This window comes from Podarcis gaigeae (assembly GCF_964106915.1).
Source record: "Podarcis gaigeae genome assembly, chromosome: 6".
Classification (NCBI taxonomy): domain Eukaryota; kingdom Metazoa; phylum Chordata; class Lepidosauria; order Squamata; family Lacertidae; genus Podarcis; species Podarcis gaigeae.
Window position 1 is genome coordinate 4,839,364 of NC_139682.1, and position 22,304 is coordinate 4,861,667.

General features: G+C 45.3%; 2 protein-coding genes across 3 annotated transcripts in view; one reads left to right on the plus strand and one right to left on the minus strand.

Moving 5' to 3' along the window:
• The window catches only part of LOC310847139 (immunoglobulin kappa light chain-like), a 450,671-nt gene that overhangs the window by 51,060 nt on the left and 377,307 nt on the right, over positions 1-22,304 (minus strand). The window lies entirely within an intron of this gene.
• Positions 605-20,333, plus strand: LOC310847159 (signal-regulatory protein beta-1-like). Its single transcript, XM_083744735.1, has 6 exons — positions 605-825; positions 7,923-8,267; positions 8,854-8,958; positions 10,335-10,356; positions 15,158-15,200; positions 19,768-20,333. Exons 1-6 carry the CDS (start codon positions 753-755, stop codon positions 19,882-19,884), a joined length of 705 nt encoding a protein of 234 aa, XP_083600861.1. The 5' UTR covers positions 605-752; the 3' UTR covers positions 19,885-20,333.

The following is a 22,304-nucleotide window of genomic DNA, read 5'->3' on the forward strand; positions in this document are numbered from 1 at the left end:
AATTAAGGGCCTTGAAGCCGAAGCTTCATTAGTTTCAATTTTCCAGCAGATTTCAGTGGGGAAACTCAATTAAATGGTCCCCAAATCAAAACTGTTATGTACTGAAGTTCTCACCCTGGGCCGGCAGGGGGATACTGTAGATAGTTTTCACTCAGGTCCACATATGCAAATAAGGGATTGAAAGTGACGTTCAGTGGTTGGATAGGTACAGAAGGTTGTTACAGTTGCGTTGTAGTGGAGCTCTATATAAGCAGGTTGGCTGAACCCTTCAGTTCAGTTCTGTTCTGGCCTGTGAATAAACAAGAGCTGTTTGAAGAATCGCTGTGTTGCCTGATATATTCACCCACAACTTGACACTGGCCAGCAGGGGGAAAACTGTAGATAGTTTTCAAAAACACTTTCTGAATATTGTCCCAGTGACTCCTATGTCCTTTGTCTACCATGGAAAACCAACCCTGCTGGATGTTTTGTCTACATTAATCGCAGTGCACTGTCCGTGAGCTGGCTGCTCCCCACCACTGCCATGTGACTGTAGCACAGCAAACAGTGATTGAACCACATTCTGAATCCAGCGGTTTCCTGCTGCCACTTCCTGTTTGCGCTTTGTGGGCTGAACCCAGAAGCCGCAAGGCAGTGGAATTGCCCAAAGTGGAGCCTGGTGATCTGTCAGTAGCAGCAGCCTCTTCCATGCCACATTCGAGTGGCTGGCGGTGAAGGTGCCCTTTCTCCTTTCAAAACAGCCAGTGTCTCAGATGGCTTTCAAAGGCCCATTTGGGTGCCTGTTTCTCAGTGCGCTGATGAGCCAGTTTTCAAAAGGAATGGAAGGTGAGTACACGGCCACATTGTGAACTTCATAGGAAAGTTATACTGAATAAGTGAGACCAGCAACGCTGTTCCCCGTCTGAGTTACAGCCAGCCAGACATGCCCTTTAGTGAGAAACTCCATTCCATTCCTTTCCCCCTGGTTTTCAGACAGCTTGCTGCGACCACTTAGGCTGCTCCATCCTAATAGGGTTGCTTTTTTGAGTGTGTATGTGTGTGTGTGTTACCTTCTTAGTGTGGTGGAGTGGTTAGAGTGTCAGACTAGGACCTGGGAGACCAGGGGTTGAATCCTTGTTCCTTGGAGGTTTTTAAGCAGAGATTGGGTGGTCATCGGTCAGGGATGCTTTAGCTGAGATTTCTGCATTGAAGGGGGGTTGGACTAGATGACCCCTGGAGGTCCCTTCCAACTCTCTAATTCTGATTCCATGATCAAAAACCATTCTACCTCTCTTTCAAATCAGAACCAGTGAAGGCAGTGAAGGTTCTTTGTGAGTGTCTGGAGGCGGCTGGAGGCTGGATGGCGGCTAACAGATTGAGGTTGAATCCTGACAAGACAGAAGTACTGTTCTTGGGGGACAGGGGGCAGGCAGGTGTGGGGGATTCCTTAGTCCTGAATGGGGCAACTGTGCCCCTGAAGGACCAGGTGCGCAGCCTGGGAGTCATTTTGGACTCACAGCTGTCCATGGAGGCGCAGGTCAATTCTGTGTCCAGGGCAGCTGTCTACCAGCTCTATCTGGTATGCAGGCGGAGACCCTTCCTGCCCGCAGACTGTCTTGCCAGAGTGGTGCATGCTCTAGTTATCTCCCGCTTGGACTACTGCAATGTGCTCTACGTGGGGCTACCTTTGAAGGTGACCCAGAAACTACAACTAATCTAGAATGCGGCAGCTAGACTGGTGACTGGGAGTGGCCGCCGGGACCACATAACACCGGTTCTGAGAGATCTGCATTGGCTCCCAGTACGTTTCCGAGCACGATTCAAAGTGTTGGTGCTGACCTTTAAAGCCCTAAACGGCCTCGGTCCAGTATACCTGAAGGAGCGTCTCCACCCCCATTGTTCAGCCTGGACATTGAGGTCCAGCTCTGAGGGCCTTCTGGTGGTTCCCTCCCTGCGAGAAGTGAGGTTACAGGGAACCAGGCAGAGGGCCTTCTCAGTAGTGGCACCCGCCCTGTGGAACGCCCTCCCATCAGATGTCAAAGAAAAAAACAGCTACCAGACTTTTAGAAGACATCTGAAAGCAGCCCTGTTTAGGGAAGCTATTAATGTTTAATAGGTTATTGTATTTTAGTGGTCTGTTGGAAGCCGCCCAGAGTGGCTGGGGAAAGCCAGCCAGATGGGCAGGGTATAAATAATAAATTATTATTATTATTATTATTATTATTATTATTATTATTATTATTATTATTATTCCATTCAGTCCAATCTCCTTTAGCCCTTCCTGCTTGTTTAGTTTAATATATTAATATCAATGGATTGAGCATTTCCGATTATTTAAATAACCATAACTTCTTAACCCTCTATTACATTTTGCAGATCATTTTAGTGGCATCAACTAATAATAATAATAATAATAATAATAATACAGGTGATATCAAACATAAGTCACACTCTGAGTAGATGCACTGATGTCACCTGACTTTAATAACTTGAGCCTATTCTGATTTCAGTGGGTCTGCTCCATGTCTTAGTTGAATTTCTCTCTTACACTTCTGTGAATGATTCCTTAAGAGTCTCAATCACTGCAAATCCTCCTATGTTATGCTTTAAATCTATTCGTTGTTGTTATTGTTTATGGCTTAAGTACCTGAAAGAATGCTGGAGTGCTTGCGGAAGATAAGTGTGCAGCAGGATAATGGGTAGATAAAAGAAGCAATTATTTTCTCTCGGAGAAGAACTAATTTCAGTGGCGATTCTGGCAGGATTAAGAGCTGAAGTCCTAAACTCCAAATTACGAAGACGCAAAGGCCTCTCCATTTGCCTTTTGCCTCTCGATTAGCAGCTCGAGATAAGAGGACTCCAGAAAGCTGCCTTGGATCATCTGGTCTTAGGTCCTCTAGTCTATCTAACTCAGTAATGTCTACACTGACTGTCAGCTGCTCTCCAGAGGAGGAACATGTGAAGAGTCTGCTGGACCAGGTTTGTGGTCCAGTATCCAGTGATGAGAGAGTTATTGATGGCTTATTACCTTTAAAGCCATAAACAGCCTCGGTCCAGTATTCTGAAGGAGCGTCTCCACCTCCAACATTCTGCCCGGACACTGAGGTCCAGCGCCGAGGGCCTTCTGGTGGTTCCCTCACTGCAAGAAGCCAAGTTACAGGGAACCAGGCAGTGGGCCTTCTTGGTGGTGGCACCCGCCCTGTGGAACACCCTCCCACCAGATGTCAAAGAGAAAAACAACTACCAGACTTTTAGAAGACATCTGAAGGCAGCCCTGTTTAGGGAAGCTTTTAATGTTTAATAGGTTATTGTATTTTAGTGTTCTGTTGGAAGCCACCCAGTTGGAAACCCAGCCAGATGGGCAGGGTATAAATAATAAATTATTATTATTATTATTATTATTATTATTATTATTATTATTACCCTGGTGCTCCAGCAGTCTCTTCTTATCCTGTTCTGACAATGACCAACCAGATACTCATGGGAAAGTTAGAGGAGACCCATAAGCCATGTCTTCCCTGGGACTTGGGTTGTCAAATTCTTATTGGCTCCTACAACCTGACAGAATTCCATCCAAGGTGGAACAAGATGGAAGCCCCGAACAAAAGAGAACCCAAACTTTTCTTAGCTGCTAATCCCCATGTTTGCGTGGGTAGCGCTGTGGGTTAAGCCACAGAGCCTAGGACTTGCTGATCAGAAGATCGGCGGTTCGAATCCCTGCAACAGGGTTAGCTGCCATTGCTCGGTCCCTGCTCTTGCCAACCTAGCATTTCGAAAGCACGTCAAAGTGCAAGTAGATAAATAGGTACTGCTCTGGTGGGAAGGTAAACGGCATTTCTGTGCTCTACTCTGGTTTGCCAGAAGCGGCTTAGTCATGCTGGCCACATGACCCGGAAGCTGTACGCTGGCTCCCTAGGCCAATAAAGCGAGATGAGCGTCGCAACCCCAGAGTTGGCCACGACTGGACCTAATGGACCTTTACTAATCCCCATGTTCACCCCCCCAAACTACATCACTCATACATCATGGTTACATCATGAAAGGGGAGGTCTGGTGACAGTAATCTGAGCATCCTGGACCCTGCCCCATTCTTCCCCTTGCCCTCCACCAAACGACCCATCAAGTGTAACAAAAGAGATATTTACATTTCCCTGTTTCCCAGCCAAGTTAATCACACCCTTTTGTCTTCATCTGGGTTTGTTCTTTCTGGAATGGCTACCTGTCTGGCACTCAGGTATCAGGATGCCAGGGATTATCACTCAGGCAGAGGGGCTGCTGAGTAGCTGAGCTCACATCTCTATATGAATTTCTGAAGTTTCCCAGTGAGCCAGTACATACAGACATTTATCAGTGAAATCATACATTTGCTATCGAGCAGCAAAGGCCCTTTGAATAGATAGGAAGAAACTGTGACCAAGTGTTTTGTGGGGATAAACCACAAAAGTCACAAAGGTGATTGTGCTGGTTTTGGTAGTGGGCTGCATGTGCATGATATCTGCTGGAGGGGCAACCCCCCCAACCTATACATAAATTCCTGCAACAGCATTGCTGGCTAAGGCTACTGGAAGCTATAGTTAAGGCTTTTTTTGCAGCAGGAACTTGCCAGAACTCATTTCCAGCACCTGTCAGGTGGGCACCTTTACCATTACAGTGGTACCTCAGGTTACATACGCTTCAGGTTATAGACTCCACTAACCCAGAAATAATGCTTCAGGTTAAGAAATTTGCTTCAGGATGAGAATAGAAATCATGCTCCGGGGGCGTGGTGGCAGCGGGAGGCCCCATTAGCTAAAGTGGTGCTTCAGGTTAAGAGGTTTCAGGTTATGAACGGACCTCTGGAACGAATTAAGTACTTAACCAGAGGTACCACTGTATAAGAGAACAAAGGACGCACTCACAGTGAGTTCCAGCACCTCTTTTTCTAGAGAAAAAGCACTGGATATGGTTCATCAACATCTGGAGGGCCAAAGATTCCTCACTCTTGTGCTGCAGGCAAAGAAATTTGCACACCTGATGCAGCATGACTCTGACAAAGGCCTAGTTCCTTATTTCACCCACAAACTCAGACATGTGCGACTCCAAAAGAGGAAGCATCAACACATCAGCTGCTGTCGTTTTCATTGGAAGCTGCTTTGCCCAAGCAGAAAGGTTAGATGCAAGAAGGAAAGAACAGATTTAAGCCTGGTAGACTGGATAACGGGTCTTCAAAGGATAGGGAATCTATAGTCTGTTTTTAAAAGGAAACAATTACCGTATTTTTCGCTCTATAAGACGCACCAGACCATAAGATGCACCTAATTTTTGGAGGAGGAAAACAAGAAAAAAACAGCGATCCCTCTCGCTGTTCTGGCTTCTGGGATAGCTGCGCAGCCTGCATTCGCTCCATAAGAGGCACACACATTTCCCCTTACTTTTTAGGAGGGAAAAAGTGAATTATAGAGCAAAAAATATGGTAAATCTAGTTTCCTAGTTTTTATAGCGGGGTTTTTTACCACATCCGCAGGTCTGCAGACTTTGGTTTGCATTAAGCAGGTGGCCGGAATGCTAGTGATGGTGCTAAATTTACCGAATTTTTCGCTCTATAAGACGCACCCGACCATGAGCCGCACCTAGTTTTTAGAGGAGGAAAATAAGAAAAAAAATATTCTGAATCAAATGTTGTTGAAGAGGCTTTGCGTGACTATCCCTGAAGCCAGAACAGCAAGAGGGATCGCTGTTTTTTTTCTTGTTTTCCTCCTGGGCGACCTCTGGTCCTTGTCACACCATGAAACAGCAACCCACAACCTCAGAACTCTTCAGAAGCTGGAGCCCACCCTAATCAGCAGAGTAAATAACTCTTCGCAATGGAAGGGCAGAAAGAGGCATATGTAAAGAGTATTTAAAGGTACCCCTGCCCGTACGGGCCAGTCTTGACAGACTCTAGGGTTGTGCGCTCATCTCACTCTAGAGGCCGGGAGCCAGCGCTGTCCGCAGACACTTCCGGGTCACGTGACCAGTGTGACGAAGCTGCTCTGGCAAACCGGCACCAAAGCAGCACACGGAAACGCCATTTACCTTCCCGCTATAAAGCGGTACCTATTTATCTACTTGCACTCTAAAGTGCTTTCGAACTGCTAGGTTGGCAGGAGCTGGGACTGAACGACGGGAGCTCACCCCGCTGCGGGGATTCGAACCGCCAATCAGCAAGTCCTAGACACTGAGGTTTTACCCACAGCGCCACCCGCGTCCCTTAAAGCGTATTTACAAGCAGTTTATTCAGGACAAAGGAAAAACATGACTTCTCCCTTTCATGTCCAAGCAAGCAGCATAAAGCCAAAGCCATACACAAAACGGAAGTTCCCAGGAAGCAGTGCTGGACTGTAAATAGGCATATGACACACAACAATCATGCTTGTTCATTTTAAGGTGGAACGGAATATCTTAACACCCAGAGCATCCTATGCGCCTGTCCAGGGACTGGGCAGCATCCATCCTGACAAGTCTTTGTCACAATCAGCGCTGCTTCTGTTCTGCCACAGTTCAGTTTCCACCAAACACAATGTTCTTCATCTCACAGTCCACTATTTAATGTAATGTGCATAAACATTTACGTCATACAGTGGTACTTCAGGTTACAGACACTTCAGGTTACAGGCTCCACTAACCCAGAAATATTACCTCGGGTTAAGAACTTTGCTTCGGGATGAGAACAGAAATTGTGTGGCGGCAGCAGGAGGCCCCATTAGCTAAGATGCTGCTTCAGGTTAAGAACAGTTTCAGGTTAAGAGCGGACCTCTAGAACAAATTAAGTTCTTAACCTGAGGTACCACTGTCTATGCAAGTTACGAAGTTAACACAATTACAGTGGTGCCTTGGTTCTCAAACTTCAAAACCCCAAAAGTAAGTGTTCTGAATTTCAAATGTCTGATGCGGTTGTCGGCTATTGTTTCTGGGGCGCCTGCACCAATCAGAAGCTGCGCCTTGGTTTTTGAACATTTTGAAAGTCAAACGGACTTCTGGAACAAATTAAGTTTGGCGCTTTTGTTTTTGAGGCTTTTTTCAGTTAATTTGTATTTGTGACTGTGTGAAACCCAGTTCAGCTACTGATTGATTGATTGACTGACTGATTGATTGTGTGACTGTGGAAATGGATAAAAGCCCCCCCCCCAAACGATAACTATCATGAGTGCAGGTAAGAAAAAATAATAATTTTAATTTTCATCTTTACTGTCTTATTTATTTTATAGTACAGTGCATTGATTATTGATTTCATTTTGTAGATCAGTGGTCTCTTTAGATAGTAAAATTCATGTTAAATTGCTGTTTTAGGGGTTGTTTTTAAAAGTCTGGAATGGGTTTATCCATTTTGCATTACTTTCTATGGGAAAGCACGCCTTGGTTTTGGAACGCTTTGGTTTTGGAACGGACTTCCGGAACGGATTGAGAACCAAGGTACCACTGTAATAATAATTATACCTATTATTTCCACACCACTCATTTCAGCATAAAGGAAACACTTATTTACATGTCAAGAGGATGTCATCAGTTATGTAATAATTTGCAGCCTGAAAAAAGCAGGATACTTGGTGGATTGATTTCTATTCCAGACATGGGAAAACACCAGAAATTTTCACTTCTGCTGCAGCAAATTGAGCGGGAGGAATTAGTAGCTTTTGGGATTCTCTGTGTCACTGAGACATTTGTGGGTCAAGGCACTTCTTATTCCGGGTCTTCAGAGCACCAGCACCAAGGGGAAGAAAGCAGTGCCTGAATTTAACGTTGGCCAGCCTTTTCCTTCCTTGGTTATTTTCAACGTAGTCTCATTCCAGGGAATGTCCACCACAGAGCACCAGTGGTTGTTGACCACAGCTGAAGAACAATTGCTCTCACAAAATCAAAAGTGTCAAAAAGGTTGTCTGGGGAACGAGCTGTCACAACAGACAGTTGTGTGTCTTTCTTTTCAGGTGTTGCGAAGGAGCTGCAGTTACAGGTGTACCAGCCAAAGAATGCTATCTCAGTACAAATAGGAGATAATCTCACACTGGAATGCCGGGTGACTGGGGAAGGTCCACCAGGACCTGTGAGGTGGCTCCTGGGTGAAGGTCCCACAAAGAAGGTTATCTATGCAGGTGCTGGAAGTTTTGAGAGAATAACAAGAAATAATGAAAAATCCAACGAAGATTTCACTATTGTCATCCATAATGTTACCTGGGAGGATGCTGGTATTTATTACTGTGGAAAGATAAAGTCACACCATCGAAAAGAAGACGTCATACTACGTGGGGGTGGAACTGAGGTGGTTGTGACAGGTGAGTGGTGGAAAACTAATGGAATTTCTTTTTAAAAAAATTCAAGTCCTAGTTGGTTTCATTGGCTAAAGCCTCTATAATAACTGTTCTGGTATTTCCCCCTTATTCCCTCATAAAAGACACGACACGACACAGTCTTCTATAAAAGTAAAAAAGGGTTTACTCACATATCATTCTGTTCACAATAGGATCCCAGAAGGCAGACTTAGCTTAGAAAAGTAACATAAGAAGACAGTCCCTTTGTCCTCAAAGAGCATCTTTGGCTAAGCAGATGTTGCTTCTTTGATGCATGTAGTCAAGAGAGAGAGAGATGGCTGCCCTGCCCTGTTCTTTTGTTGTTACCTGCACAGGTGAGGCCACACCCACCTCTAGTCACATGCAGAGGAAGTCTATCCCAGCCCAGAAGGAAACAGGAAGTTTACCTGCTGGCTGGACAAACATTCCTCCCTGTGTGTAAACATTTTCACTCTAGGAATGTTGTACTTGACTGCTCTTGTGTTTCACATCCCACACAAGAAAGTTCGGTTTTCAGTGTCAATTATTTTCTGGTCCTAACTTTCTGTCTTACACCGCCACATTCATCTAGATTTGCCACCTCCCAACACCGCCCCAGTGGTTGCCGGGGTGAGCGTCCTTCTCCTCGCTGTCTTGCTTCTCGTGGCAGTTTACATCTACGTAAAGAAGAGGAAAGGTGAGTTTGGCACCTATGTTTGGAAGCAACTGACCCCTCCTCTCCCTCGAGTCAGCGGAGCAGAAGAAATCATTTCCATATAGTCTTTGAGGGCCCTATATTTCCACCGCACCCCAAATTTCTGAAAAATGTGGCACCCAAATGTCGGACTGGTCACTTCTGCTCAGACTAGCCTACTTTGCGGGATTAGGCTAGGGCCCCATCTGCACGATACATTTGAAGCAGCGTCACACCACTTTAAACAACCAGGGTCCCCCTGCAAAAGAATTCTGGGAAATGTGGTTTCTTATGGGTGCTGAGAGTTGTTTGGCGGCTCCTAGTCCCCTCGCAGAGCTGTAAAGCAGGGGTGGCCCAGCCCGTTTTATGGCAAACTCAGCGACTGCCTCAGGCAGCAAAAGCCTTAGCTATGCCACTGACTGTAAGTACAGTCATACCCCAGGTTGAAGTAGCTCCGGGATAAGTATTTCCGGGTTGCGTGCTGCGGTGACCCAGAAGTATCGGAGCACGTTACTTCCGGGTTTCACCGCTCACACATGTGCAGACGGTCAAAATGACATCATGCGCATGTGCAGAAGCGGCAAATCGCAACCCATTCACACGCAGATGTGCAGACGCAGGTTGTGTTCGCTTCTGGATGCGAATGGGGCTCCGGAACGGATCCCGTTCGCATCCAGAGGTACCACTGTATCTTATTTTTCCTTCTTTTAATAATTTCAATGTAGGGGGGGGGGGAGTGACAAGAAATTTTCTACACCGGGTACCACCTGACCTTGCTACACCACTGGTTTCACTGCCTGAAGCAAAGTGGGAAGGTGCCATGGCTCCTCTCTACCGAAACTGGCAAGGTTGCGAGAGTTCCATGAGATCTTGACGGAAGCCGTTGTATGACCTTTTGGGGTGGCACCCCATGGGATTTTGCAGCCCAAGGCATCTGCTTCAGTTTGCCTCATGTATGGTCAATTTGAAACTGATTTTCTGGATTGGCTAGTTCAACTGGAGGTGCCAGGTTTCCCATTGCTGTCACTCTTGTCTCTATAGCTTCTTTAATATTGTTTTTAATATCCTGAATTTTCATCCCCCCCCCTCCTCTACATTAAATCCATTCACATCCAAGACCCGCTGGTGAATCTGGTAAAAGCACAATTGTCAAAACAAATGCGGATCTTGCATGTGAATGGATTTAATGCAGAGGAGAAAAAAATGAAAATTCAGGATATTAAAAGCAATATTAAAGAAGCTATCCTAACAGTTTGACCTCCAGACTTGAGGCCCCGGGATCTCTGGAAGAGCAGGGCGTAAATGTAGTAAAACTAGTTAGCATTCAATGTTTGAAAGGCAATTTACTGTCTCTTCTCTTCTCCCTTGTATGTATCTAGGCAGAAACCAAGATACGTCAAGGTCTGTATATATTTTTTTAAAAATGCAATTTCATTAACTTTTCCTAGTGTTTGGGGAGATGAGTATTTAAGTCACAGCAATTTGGTCAATTGTGGCAGAAGTGTGTCCGTCTGTCTGTTAAGTACAGAAGTGTGGACTGATTGAGAGAGATTCACAGATGTAGCTCCCCATATATACATGCCAAGATCCATTGGTGGCAAGGTTCCGCAATAAGCATGTCATGAGTCGATCTCATATATTAGTTTCAGCTTTTAAGTTAAAACAAAAAAAATTCCTTCCAGTAGCACCTTAAAGACCAACTAAGTTAGTTCTTGGTATGAGCTTTCGTGTGCATGCACACTTCTTCAGATACACTGAAACAGAAGTTACCAGACCCTTCTATATAGTGAGAAGGTGGGGAGGGGTATTACTCAGAAGGGTGGTGGGAATGGGTGATTGGCAGATAGCTGTGATGAGCCTGTTGACGACTCTTAACGACTGCAATAGGTCTTACAGGAAAGAGCAAGGGGTGAGAAGGTGAAAAATGACTGATACCCAGAGAGAACTTGCTGCAAGACAGACCCAAAAAAGAAAATAACAGAACACCTCTAGTCATCACATACAGCTGCCAAGTTAAAACAGTACAACGCATCATCAGAGATCTACAACCTCTCCTGGACAATGACAGTTCTCTTTCTCAAGCTCTGGGAGGAAGACCTTTCATTGCCTACAGACAGCCACCCAACTTAAACAACTCCTAACCCACAATAATACTACAACCAGACTTAACACGGACACTGGCACCAGAGCCTGCAATAAACCCAGATGCCAACTTTGCTGCCACATACACCCGGACAACACCATTACTGGCCCCAACTGTTATTCTAAAGCACCAAAGCTGCAGCAAGCAAAGGCTCTAGCAGCTCAGTCAGCTGCTTGTGGCTGCAAAGCCAAACAGGACTGTTGCCATGGGAACAAAGGGGCAGTCCATTCTGTATTGAGCACCAGATGTTAGCTCAGTGTGTGTGTCATATGACCCGTACTGGAAATACATGGGAGGAGTTTATTCTTACTGCTGTGGAGTGCAGACATGTTTCTCTGTACTTATGTAAGAGACAGAAATAAAAGATGTAAATAGATTTCTGTCTGCTTCTTTCCCCTCCCTGGGGGACACCAAAGGGGAGAGAGGAAGAACGGTGTGTTCCTCTCACACATCTGAGAAGAATCGCCGAGACCTCGGCTGCTTATCAGCAGAGCGGAGCAGCGGGGAGGTCGACAAGGAATATCTGCCGGTGCCTGCACTGTGGCACATTCCTCTGACCCAGGCAGAATTCCAACACCAACAACATCACACATACCATCTCGGGACTATTTAATTGCTCATCGTCTAACATTGTGTATGCCATCAAATGCCAACAGTGTCCTTCAGCTCTCTATATTGGACAAACAGGCCAAACCTTACGCCAAAGAATAAACGGACATAAATCTGACATCAGGAATCACAAGACAGAGAAACCAGTAGGAGAACACTTCAATCTCCCAGGACATTCTATACAAGATCTCAAAATAGCTGTTTTACTACAAAGGAATTTCAGAAATAGACTGGAAAGAGAAGCTGCTGAATTGCAACTTATTACCAAACTTAAAACCATGAAGAGACCTGGTCTGAACAAAGACATTGGATTCTTATCTCATTATACATGACAAAGCCATTTTTCACCTTCTCACCCCTTGCTCTTTCCCCTCCCCACCTTCTCACTATATAGAAGGGTCTGGTAACTTCTGTTTCAGTGTATCTGAAGAAGTGTGCATGCACACGAAAGCTCATACCAAGAACTAACTTAGTTGGTCTTTAAGGTGCTACTGGAAGGAATTTTTTTTGTTTTGACTATGGCAGACCAACACGGCTACCTATCTGTAGCTTTTAAGTTGAATTACTGAAATAAATGAACTTTTCCATGATATTCTAATTTTTCGAGTTATACCTGTATATACAGTGGAACCTTGGTTTTCGAGTGTCTTGGAAGCTGAACGTTTCGGAACCCGAACGCTGAAAACCCAGAAGTGCATGCTTCTGTTTTCAAATGCGCCTTCATAATAATAATAATAATAATAATAATAATAATAATAATAATAATAATAATAATAATAATTATTTGTACCCTGCCCATCTGGCTGGGTTTCCCCAACCACTCTGGGAAGTTTCCAACAAAGATTAAAAATACATTAAAATGTCACACATTAAAAGCTTCCTTAAACAGGGCTGCCTTCAGATGTTTTCTAAAAGTTAGATAGTTGTTTATTTCCTTGACATCTGGTGGGAGAGCGTTCCACAGGGTGGGTGCCACGACCGAGAAGGTGCTCTGCCTGGTTCCCTGTAGCTTGGCTTCTCGCAGCGAGGGAACCTCCAGAAGGCCCTCAGAGCTGGACCTCAGTGTCCGGGCAGAATGATGGGGGTGGGGATGCTCCTTCAGGTATACTGGGCTGCAGCTGTGTGTTTTTCCATTTTCTCAATGGAAATCGCCAACAGCCCTTTGTGCCTCGGTTTTCGGATGTTTCGGAAGTCTAACAGTCTTATGGAACGGATCACGCTCGAAAACCGAGATTCCACTGTATATGTAAATTAACGATATATCATAAAGACTCCACAGTCTCCGCTGTGCCTCATTCTGGGGAACTCCTGGAATCACGCACCACTGAGAGATTGGAATGGCAGGGCAACAAATCCAAATTTTAAGAGCGCTCTCTCTCCATCTCTCTCTCTCTCCCCCTTACACACACATTTTTCCAATTAGCCCCAAACTAGACACTTTAAAAGGTTCGAAAGTGCTTTGAAAAATGCAAATGCCTTAAGGCTTAATAAATCTTAGCCCAAGTGCCTATTAAGAGGCAGCAATGGAGAAATCAAATAGAGTGATGTCCACTACGTTAATAATGGATAAAATGCAGCTCATTTGCCTCCATTATTTTCATTGCGTAAAACTCCAGGCTATAATTCTAGCGGGCTGTTTAGTGTGTTTGAGGTTTATTTAAAGATCAACTCTGACACGGGCTTCACTAAGTGAAAGACAGCAGCTTCCACCCAGCTGGGGGGGGGGGTTGGGGTTTTTTTTTGTTTTGCTATGCTCATTTCACAGAATCCCATGTGGATCTTGTGCGCAGATATAGAAGCTGAGTTCCAGAATTTAGGAAGCAAGGTCTCCCTGTCCTCCTAGGGGTGGAGATATATTGCAACAGAGGCTTCTCAAAGGACTCTGACATTTCGGACAGGCGTTGCAAACCACCAGTGCCCATTTTTCCTCCACATGGCATTTCCCCCCCCCCCCCGGTGGCAGCAGCAAGATCTGTGGCAGACAACATTGCAGCTGTGGGCTGGGTGGAGGGGATGGCAGAGGGCAGTTGCACCTGTCAGGAGTTCAGCCTACATTCGAGTAGGACCCTGGCAGAGACACATGCCCGACTGGCATGTTCTCTCCCTGCTGGTCGATCGTTCGGGAGCTTCATAAGCTTTCTTCAGCCCAAACATCACAGCGACCGGTGCCAACCAACACCGGCACACTTAGGGATCCACGGAGTTTGTGCATCATGTGTAACAGACCTCAGCAATTCAGCGTTTTGGCTAATCTACTTTATTTACATATAAACACACACGGAGCACTGCAACGTGGTTCCCTCTCTCTCTAGCATCAGACAGCAAAGAGAAAAAGAACAAAGGAGAATAGTCCCACTTCATGGAACACAGGAACACAAACATCCTGTCTCCGTCACTTCCCATTGGGTGAAGTCAAAACATACACCGTCATGTGAAAGACAGAGCAGAGATGGCACTGTTAGAATTCCTGCTATGCAGACATGCCCACCTGGGCTAAGTGCAGAAGTTCAAAGTGTTAAGTTGTGGGTGAACATATCAGACGACACAGCGATTCTTCAAACAGCTCTTGTTTATTCATAGGCCAGAACAGAACTGAACTGAAGGGTTCAGCCAGCCTGCTTATATAGAGCTCCAGTACAACGTAACTGTAATAATAATAATATAATAATAATAATTTATTATTTGTACGCCGCCCATCTGGCTGGGTTTCCCCAGCCACTCTGGGCAGCTTCCAACAGAGATGAAAAATACACTAAAATGTCACATATTAAAAACTTCCCTGAACAGGGCTGCCTTCAGATGTCTTCTGAATGTCAGGTAGTTGTTTATCGCTTTGACATCTGATGGGAGGGTGTTCCACAGGGCGGGCGCCACTACCGAGAAGGCCCTCTGCCTGGTTCCCTGTAACTTGGCCTCTCGCAGTGAGGGAACCGTCAGAAGGCCCTCGGAGCTGGACCTCAGTGTCCGGGCAGAACGATGTTACAGAACAACTTTCTGTAACTATCCAATCACTGAACGTCACTTTCGATCCCTTATTTGCATATGTGGATCTGAGTGAAAACTTTCTACAGTATCCCCCTGCTGGCCCAGGGTGAGAACTTCAGTACATAAAGGATGGGGAGGAAAACACCTGCTGCTATGCCACACCTGAATATAAGAAGAGCCTCGCTGCTACTTCAGGTCCGTTGCCCATCTGGTCCAGAATCCTGTTCTCACAGTGGCCAACCAACAGGAAAACCAGCCAGCAGGACCTGAGGCCTTGCCTCTCCTGTGTTTTCCAGCGATGGCTTTTCAGAGACATGCTGCGTCTGATAGTGAAGGGGCAACATAGCCCTCGTGGCTAGAATGGACCAGCTGAGGAATAGGCTCAACTTTTGTGTCTGTCTCCATATATAATCAAGAATTCCCCTTGCTGATTATTTTTGCTCAGTGTTCTTTTTCCCTCCCCAGGCCTGAAGCTCCCACCCAAGAGAACACAAGCCTTCCTAAACAGGTATGAAGAATAATATTGGTATGCAGTCTCCTCCCCCTTCCCTAAAGAACCAGGAAGTCACTGGGACAGCTTTTTTCAGGATGAGTTCCCTCGGGAGGGAAGAGGGCTGAAAACATTGACGTGTTTGTGTAATGTCAGTTTATTTGCAAACTGCAAGATGAGAAGGAGGGGAAAGACCATCTTTATTTGAATAAGCATCAGAGTACCCAAAAGCAAACAGAAGGTCTTTTCTTCTCCCCAGGGTTTTTTGCCTGTGGGCTGCAAAAACTCCAAGCATATCTCTCTCTCTCTCTCTCTCTCTCTCTCTCTCTCTCTCTCTCTCTCATGCATGGCTAAGTTCAAACTGACAGGCTGTGTCGTTGAGCAGGTGTGTGTGTGTGTGTGGGGTTTCCTATGGCACCCACCCCAGGGCCTCTGAGCATCCTCCAGCTCTCACAGACCCATAAGCAAACCCCCTGAGTTTCTGAATTATACACAAAGCCCATTGCATGCTTTGAAGAAGCAATGGAGGCTCCACAGACATGTTGGATAGCTCAGTTGGTTTGATAAGGGTGCTGATAATGCAAGGTTGCAAGTTCAATCACCGTACGGGGCAGCTGCATATTCCTGCACCACAGGGGGGTCGGACTGGATGACCCTCAGGGTCCCTTCTGTTACCGGAAAAATCTGAGGGCTCCCTTGGACAAAAAGTAAAGACACCAACCAGAGTAAATTGAAGCAAATCAGCAGCCTGTAGGCTTGGTCTTTATTGAAGAAAGACTGTCGCGACAGGGTGTTCCCCTCACTTGCAGGTGAGAGGAAAGACACAGAAAAATGGTGTGCAAGGTCTTATAAAAACTTTTGGAATTCCCATCCTGTAAGTCAAGCCCACCCCCAGAAACATCATGCATACATTACAGAAAGGAGGGGTTGAGAGAGGAGTTGTGGTGGTAACCTCATGCATACATTACAGAAAGGAGGGGTTGAGGGAGGAGTTGTGGTGGTAACCTCATGCATACATTACAGAAAGGAGGGGTTGAGGGAGGAGTTGTGGTGGTAACCTGAGTGTCCTGTCACCTGGCTGGTTCCCCCTTTCCCCCTCCCCATGAGTACTTTCCAGGTGACAGAGGGGAGTTGGCAGTTTCCTGCACCCAGAGGGAAGATCTGATCATTGTCCTTTGTTTCAGTCCATGCTGAATCCACTCCCATATGCAAGTTCTTTGTGATCTTGATGGTCTTCTGTCTAGGACCATCAGGGTTGGCATAGCAACTGGGCAGGGCTCCTGTGGATGTGCTGGGATGGTGAAGGGATTATGGCTGCCCTGTATCAAACCTTCCCCATTTTGTAGTCCTCCCTGCATGGAGTAAAACAAAAGTAGAACAGTGCAAATCCGATGCATGGTTGATTTTCTATGAATTTATAACAGAAGCGTAGCGTATGCAGTGTGTGAGTGTGTGTGTGAAGTTTGTACAAGCTGGATGATGGGGGGGATTTCCTGCTACACTTCCAACTTTACAATTCTATGATTCTACATTGTTTGCTTGGGGGTGGGAAGAGCTGGTGCAACTTTATAAACGTCTCATTTGTTTAGATGTCTCTTCTCTACTGTAATTACAGTAGTAATTCTCTACAGCCTAGGACTCTCATACCTACGGGACCGCCTCTCCCGGTATGCCCCGCAGAGGACCTTAAGGTCCATAAATAGCAGCACCCTGTCCATGGCCCTAAGGAAGTCAGATTAGCCTCAACCAGAGCCAGGGCCTTCTCAACACTGGCTCCAGCCTCGTGGGACGCTCTCTCATGAGACCAGGGCCCTGCGGGATCTGATTTCTTTCTGCAGGGCCTGTAAGACAGAGTTGTTCTGCCTGGCCTTTGGCTTGGAATCAACTTGATCCCCTTCCCCTCTTTCCTTTTTCCTTTCTCCTTCTGTGATGGAACTCCTATCTGGGGACTTCCCTGGCTTTTTTCTGGCCCACGAAGGACTAGTCTATATAGTTGGCCTTGGTGAAGACTTGACGATTTCATCCCCCAAAAAGTTTTTGATTTGAGTTCCTACTGAAATGAGTCTGCATTTTAATGTTGTATTTTAATCTCGTTTTTAAGTTGTATTTCAATCAATTGTTTTTATACCTTGTGTTAGCTGCCCTGAGCCTGGTCTTGGCTGGGGAGGGCGGTGTATAAATAAAATTTATTATTATTATTATTATTATTATTATTATTATTATTATTATTATTCTCTCCCAGCTGGCTGCCCTCTGCAAATTTCATTCACAAGTCCCTGGAGCAGCTCAGGGGTCACAACACAGGGCTCCAGCTCCCAGTAGCAATAGCTTCATATGAATACAGCCATAGGTCTTCTTTAAAGCACACCTTCACCATTCTAACAGTCTTGGCTTCACTCAAAGAATCCTTGGAACTGCCGTTTGTTACATATGGCTGCTGGGAATACAGTGGTACCTCGCAAGACGAAATTAATTTGTTCTGCGAGTTTTTTCATCTTGCGAGTTTTTTCATCTTGCGAAGCACGGATCCTGTGCTGAATTTCTGAGCATACCTCAGTCGCTCAGGCTCCCCCCCTCGCTTTCAACCGGCCACCATGACTGTCAAGTTGCGCTCGGGCTTCTACGTGGGCAAAAAGTCCGCCGCGCTGTTCTTGGTGCTGCTGGTGCTGGCTAAGGAAACAAACTTGCAAGACGTTTTCGTCTTGCGAAGCAAGCCCATAGGGAAATTTGTCTTGCGAAGCAACTCAAAAAACGAAAAACTCTTTCGTCTTGCGAGTTTTTCGTCTTACGAGGCATTTGTCTTGCGAGGTACCACTGTAGTAGTCTAACAACCCTTGGCTCCTTATAAAAATTACAGCTCCCAGAATTCTTTAGAGGAAGTGTTAAAAGTGGTGAAAGGGTCTTCAAAGGCATGCTGTGGATGTGACCTTATTTGAACTGGGGCTGCGTGCTCAGGAATTCTGAAATCCTGCTGCAAGAAAAGCCTGAGCATATGCATATTCTTATTCCCTCTGATTTTAAATAACTTATTCTATCATGTTCCTGTGGGGTACAATGCTGTTTCTGCTAGTTTTCAGGAGGGGTGAGACACCTAAACTAAGGTTACCAGATTTTTTTCAATGAATCCGGGGACCCTTTTCAACTTCAATGGATTTTGTATGGGGACTGATTTGTAAATCTGGGGACTGTCCCCGGGAAACGGGGACTTCTGGTAACCTTAACCTAAACCAAATTCCTGGAGAGTTTATTCAGCTCCCAGTCTGGCTTTCAGGTCCTATCACTTTGAAACATCTTTGAAACATCTACCCCCCAATAATGAACATAATTAAAACTACAATAAACAACAACAACAAAAGCCATAGCTGTCAACTTTTCCCTTTTCTTGCGGGGAATCCTATTCGGAATAAGGGAATTTCCCTTTTAAAAAGGGAAATGTTGACAGCTATGGCAACAGCTAGCCTCAGGGGGAGAAGCGTAACAACATCTTAAAATCAGAGTATTTTATGATGCATGTAAAGTCTTTAATACAATAAATCTCTCCAGATGTTTCCATGGGTCTGGGGATGTTGTTTGGACTGACCATTTTGTCTTGCACAGGAGATGAATGGATGTCTGGTGTTGCAAAAGGATAAAGAACTTGTCTTGGCCTCCGACCTCGCTGATTTGGCAGGTCACGTTCTTGGCCAGAAAAACAGACCACACCTGAGCATACCATGAATCGCCTGTTGCAGAACATCCACATTTAGCAATTCCTAAACGATCTACAATCTTAAGGGCTAGAAAAACCATCCTTTTTAAAAAAGAAGAAGCCAGAACTTTTAGGAAGCCTCATCCAGGATTATATCTTGCTCTTGGAGAGCACTGCAACATATGTTGTCCTGCCTCAAATGTTCTGAAGAGAAGAAATCACACTTTTCTTTTCTTTTCTTTTTCTATAATTTTGTTATTAGTTTTTCAACATATCATTTTCAACAATAATTAAACATACTTTCATATCTTATACCATTTGTTGACTTCCATCAATCACATCTGAAAATTTTCCAATCTACACACTTAATATACATTTCTTACTTCCACTATTACATTTAAATCTCATAACTAATATCTCTATTCTTTCTCTGCTTTGCAATGTTTCATACATTTCTCCTTACAAAACTTCTTGTAGTCCTACTAGCGTAATTTGTTGATTACAGTTGCTCTTCAAATAGTTCGTATATTTCTTCCAATCGTCAGTAAATCTCTGGTCCCGCAGGTTTTGAATCCTTCCTGTCATTTTATCTAATTCTGCGTAGTCCATTAATTTTGTCTGCCATTCTTCTTTCATCAGAATTTCTTCTTGCTTCCATTTCTGGGCTAAGAATACTCTTGCTGTTGTTGTTGCATATAAAAACAATTTAACATCTTGCCTCTTAATATCCTCACCCATAATACCAAGTAAAAATGCTTCTGGTTTTTTAAAAAATGGATATTTCAACATCTTTTTCATCTCATTATATATCATTTCCCAGAAGTTTTTCTTTCTTACATTCCCACCACATATGATAAAATGTTCCTTCTTTTTCTCTTTTCTTTTCTTTTCATCCAGGGTGTTGTCAATAAAGAGATTGTCTATGCAGACCTGAAGGATCCCAGCAGCCTGCAAAGACCTAAGCAAAGGAAGACAGAGGAGCATTCAGAATACGCCAGTGTCCGTGTAGCTTAGTCTGTGGCTGCGAGAGGAACACTTTCCTGCCTGGACTCAAAAACCACCGACAAGAGATGAAACTCCATCAAACAGACCCTACCATGCAAATTAAAGAAATCTGGGTGTGCTGCATGGATTCTGGCTCAGAGAGGCATGGTTCACCTCCCTATTTGATCTGGCTGTTTTTGCAAGAAGTTTGAAAGGAAAGGCTGTTTCTTTTTTCATCTGTGCGGGGAGACTAGTGCCGAGAGAGCATCACTCTCCGGACATTGCACAGCTCATGGACACTGGAAATGGATTTCTACTGAGTCAGTCCACTCGTCCATTCAGCTCTCCAGGATTTCAGACGGAGCCAACTTGAGATGTGATGGGGAATTGAACCATAGCTGCCAACTTTCCCCTTTTCTTGCGAGGAATCCTATTCGGAATAAGGGAATTTCCCTTAAAGAAAGGAAAACGTTGACAGCTATGAAAGACGCACCACTGCAGAGAGCGAGGGGAGGCGGAGCAAAGGCGATTTCGAATTCTTTTCTCTTTTGCAGCCAAGCGCAACCCTCGCCCCGCGCAGGGCACCTGTCAGTGGCAACTGCAACCATCTAAACTCCTCGCTCCGCTTCCCTTTAATACACTGGCAAATGTTTCCTGCAGAACAGATTCCATTAAAATGTACCAACGACATCTACCCACCCTGGAAGAATGGCAGATGAAAGTTATGGACTATATGGAATTGGCGGAAATGACCAGCAGAATCCGAGACCAGGGAGAAGAATTGGTGGAAAAAGATTGGAAGAAATTTAAAGACTATCTACATAAACACTGCAAAATTAATGAATGACAGAATGATGTTGGCATGAAGTTAAGTGGTTCTAGCAGCAATGTTATAAAGGAGTATGTAAAAATGGATTTTTATCAGATGAGAATGTAAAGCTATAATACATTAAGGTAGAGGAATAAGATAAAAACAAGGAGGGAAAGGATTTGATGATTTAACTAACTGAACTGGAATACAAAAAAGGGAGGGTGAGGAGGTCAGGGAAACAAGTAAACGAAAGATAAGATACGAAAAGATTGATTTGATTTTAATTGTTTTTTGCTTTCCTGTATTTTGTATATTTTTCTTTTTCTCTCTCTCTTGTTTTCTTATTTTGCAACTTTTTTGTAATCTTTCTTGAAACTTTAATAAATATCTTTAAAAAATAAAAATAAAATGTACCGACAACGCCGCCTCCGAGCCCGTTTTTGCTAACCAGCTGAGTGGCAGGACGGCAGCAAAAGAGGGAGCCGGGCGCGCTGGTCGGATTGAGCTTGCGGCGCTGTTTCAAGAGCTATTTAAATAAAATAATAACAACAATAATAAATCTTTTTGTTACGTGACACTTGCGATCCCAGGGCAGCTGCGGCTTCCTTAGCCTTCGAGCGACCCCTGCAGTTCAGAGCGCGCAATCTTCCAGCTCCTCCGCTATCCTCCTGCCTGCGCTCAGGGGCGGTGGCTTCCTCGCATCTTAAGCGCCTTGAAACTGTCTCCAGATAACACGGCCTTCCTTGTAAGCTGCCTTTCTCTCCCCCCACCGCCCCCCGGAGCTTCTCCTCGCACCCTAAGCGGCCCGGATCCCCCTCCGTTTGCGATCTGCTTAGCGTTCAGGGCAACAGATGGCGAAGGAGGGCTGCGCGCTTTTTAGTTCGCAAAAGGGAGTTGGTGAGGATCACGAAGGGCCCTCTGCGCCACCCCTGCCGAAAAGGTAGAGCCACGCAGGGAGCTGCCTTCTACCAAGTCAGACCTTTGGTCCATCCAAACCATTATTGTCTACACTGACTGGCAGCTGCTGTCCAGGGTTTCAGGCACGGGTCTCGCCCAGCCCTACCCTGAGATGCTCAGCGTGCTAGATTCGGCTATCTGGGTTGGTGGCCATCACTGCCTCATGTGGAAGTGAGTTCCCCAGTTCAACTGTGCATTGTGTGAATAAGGATTTTCTTCTATGTCCTATACAGTTCCTTCCAGTAGCACCTTAAAAGGTAAAGGGACCCCTGACCATTAGGTCCAGTCGTGGCCGACTCTGGGGTTGCGGCGCTCATCTCGCTTTACTGGCCGAGGGAGCCGGCGTACAGCTTCCGGGTCAGGTGGCCAGCAGGACTAAGCCGTTTCTGGTGAACCAGAGCAGCGCACGGAAACGCCGTTTACCTATTTATCTACTTGCACTTTGACGTGCTTTTGAACTGCTAGGTTGGCAGGAGCAGGGACCGAGCAACAGGAGCTCACCCCGTCACGGGGATTCAAACCGCCGACCTTCTGAGTGGCAAGTCCTAGGCTCTGTGGTTTAACCCACAGCGCCACCCGCGTCCCTTGCATTACTCTTTGGTTTATTTAGCCTAAAACACGTATGCATGCTCAAGTAGTTCTTTGTAGTTAAAAGGATTCCTCTGATCTGACTTTGTCCCAT

Excerpts from the sequence above, each read along its gene's own strand:
- LOC310847159 (XM_083744735.1), top strand. The coding sequence starts at position 753 with ATGGCTTTCAAAGGCCCATTTGGGTGCCTGTTTCTCAGTGCGCTGATG. Across the intron at positions 8,268-8,853 it reads AACTGAGGTGGTTGTGACAG|ATTTGCCACCTCCCAACACC; the intron begins GTGAGTGGTGGA and ends ACATTCATCTAG. Across the intron at positions 15,201-19,767 it reads ACACAAGCCTTCCTAAACAG|GGTGTTGTCAATAAAGAGAT; the intron begins GTATGAAGAATA and ends CTTTTCATCCAG.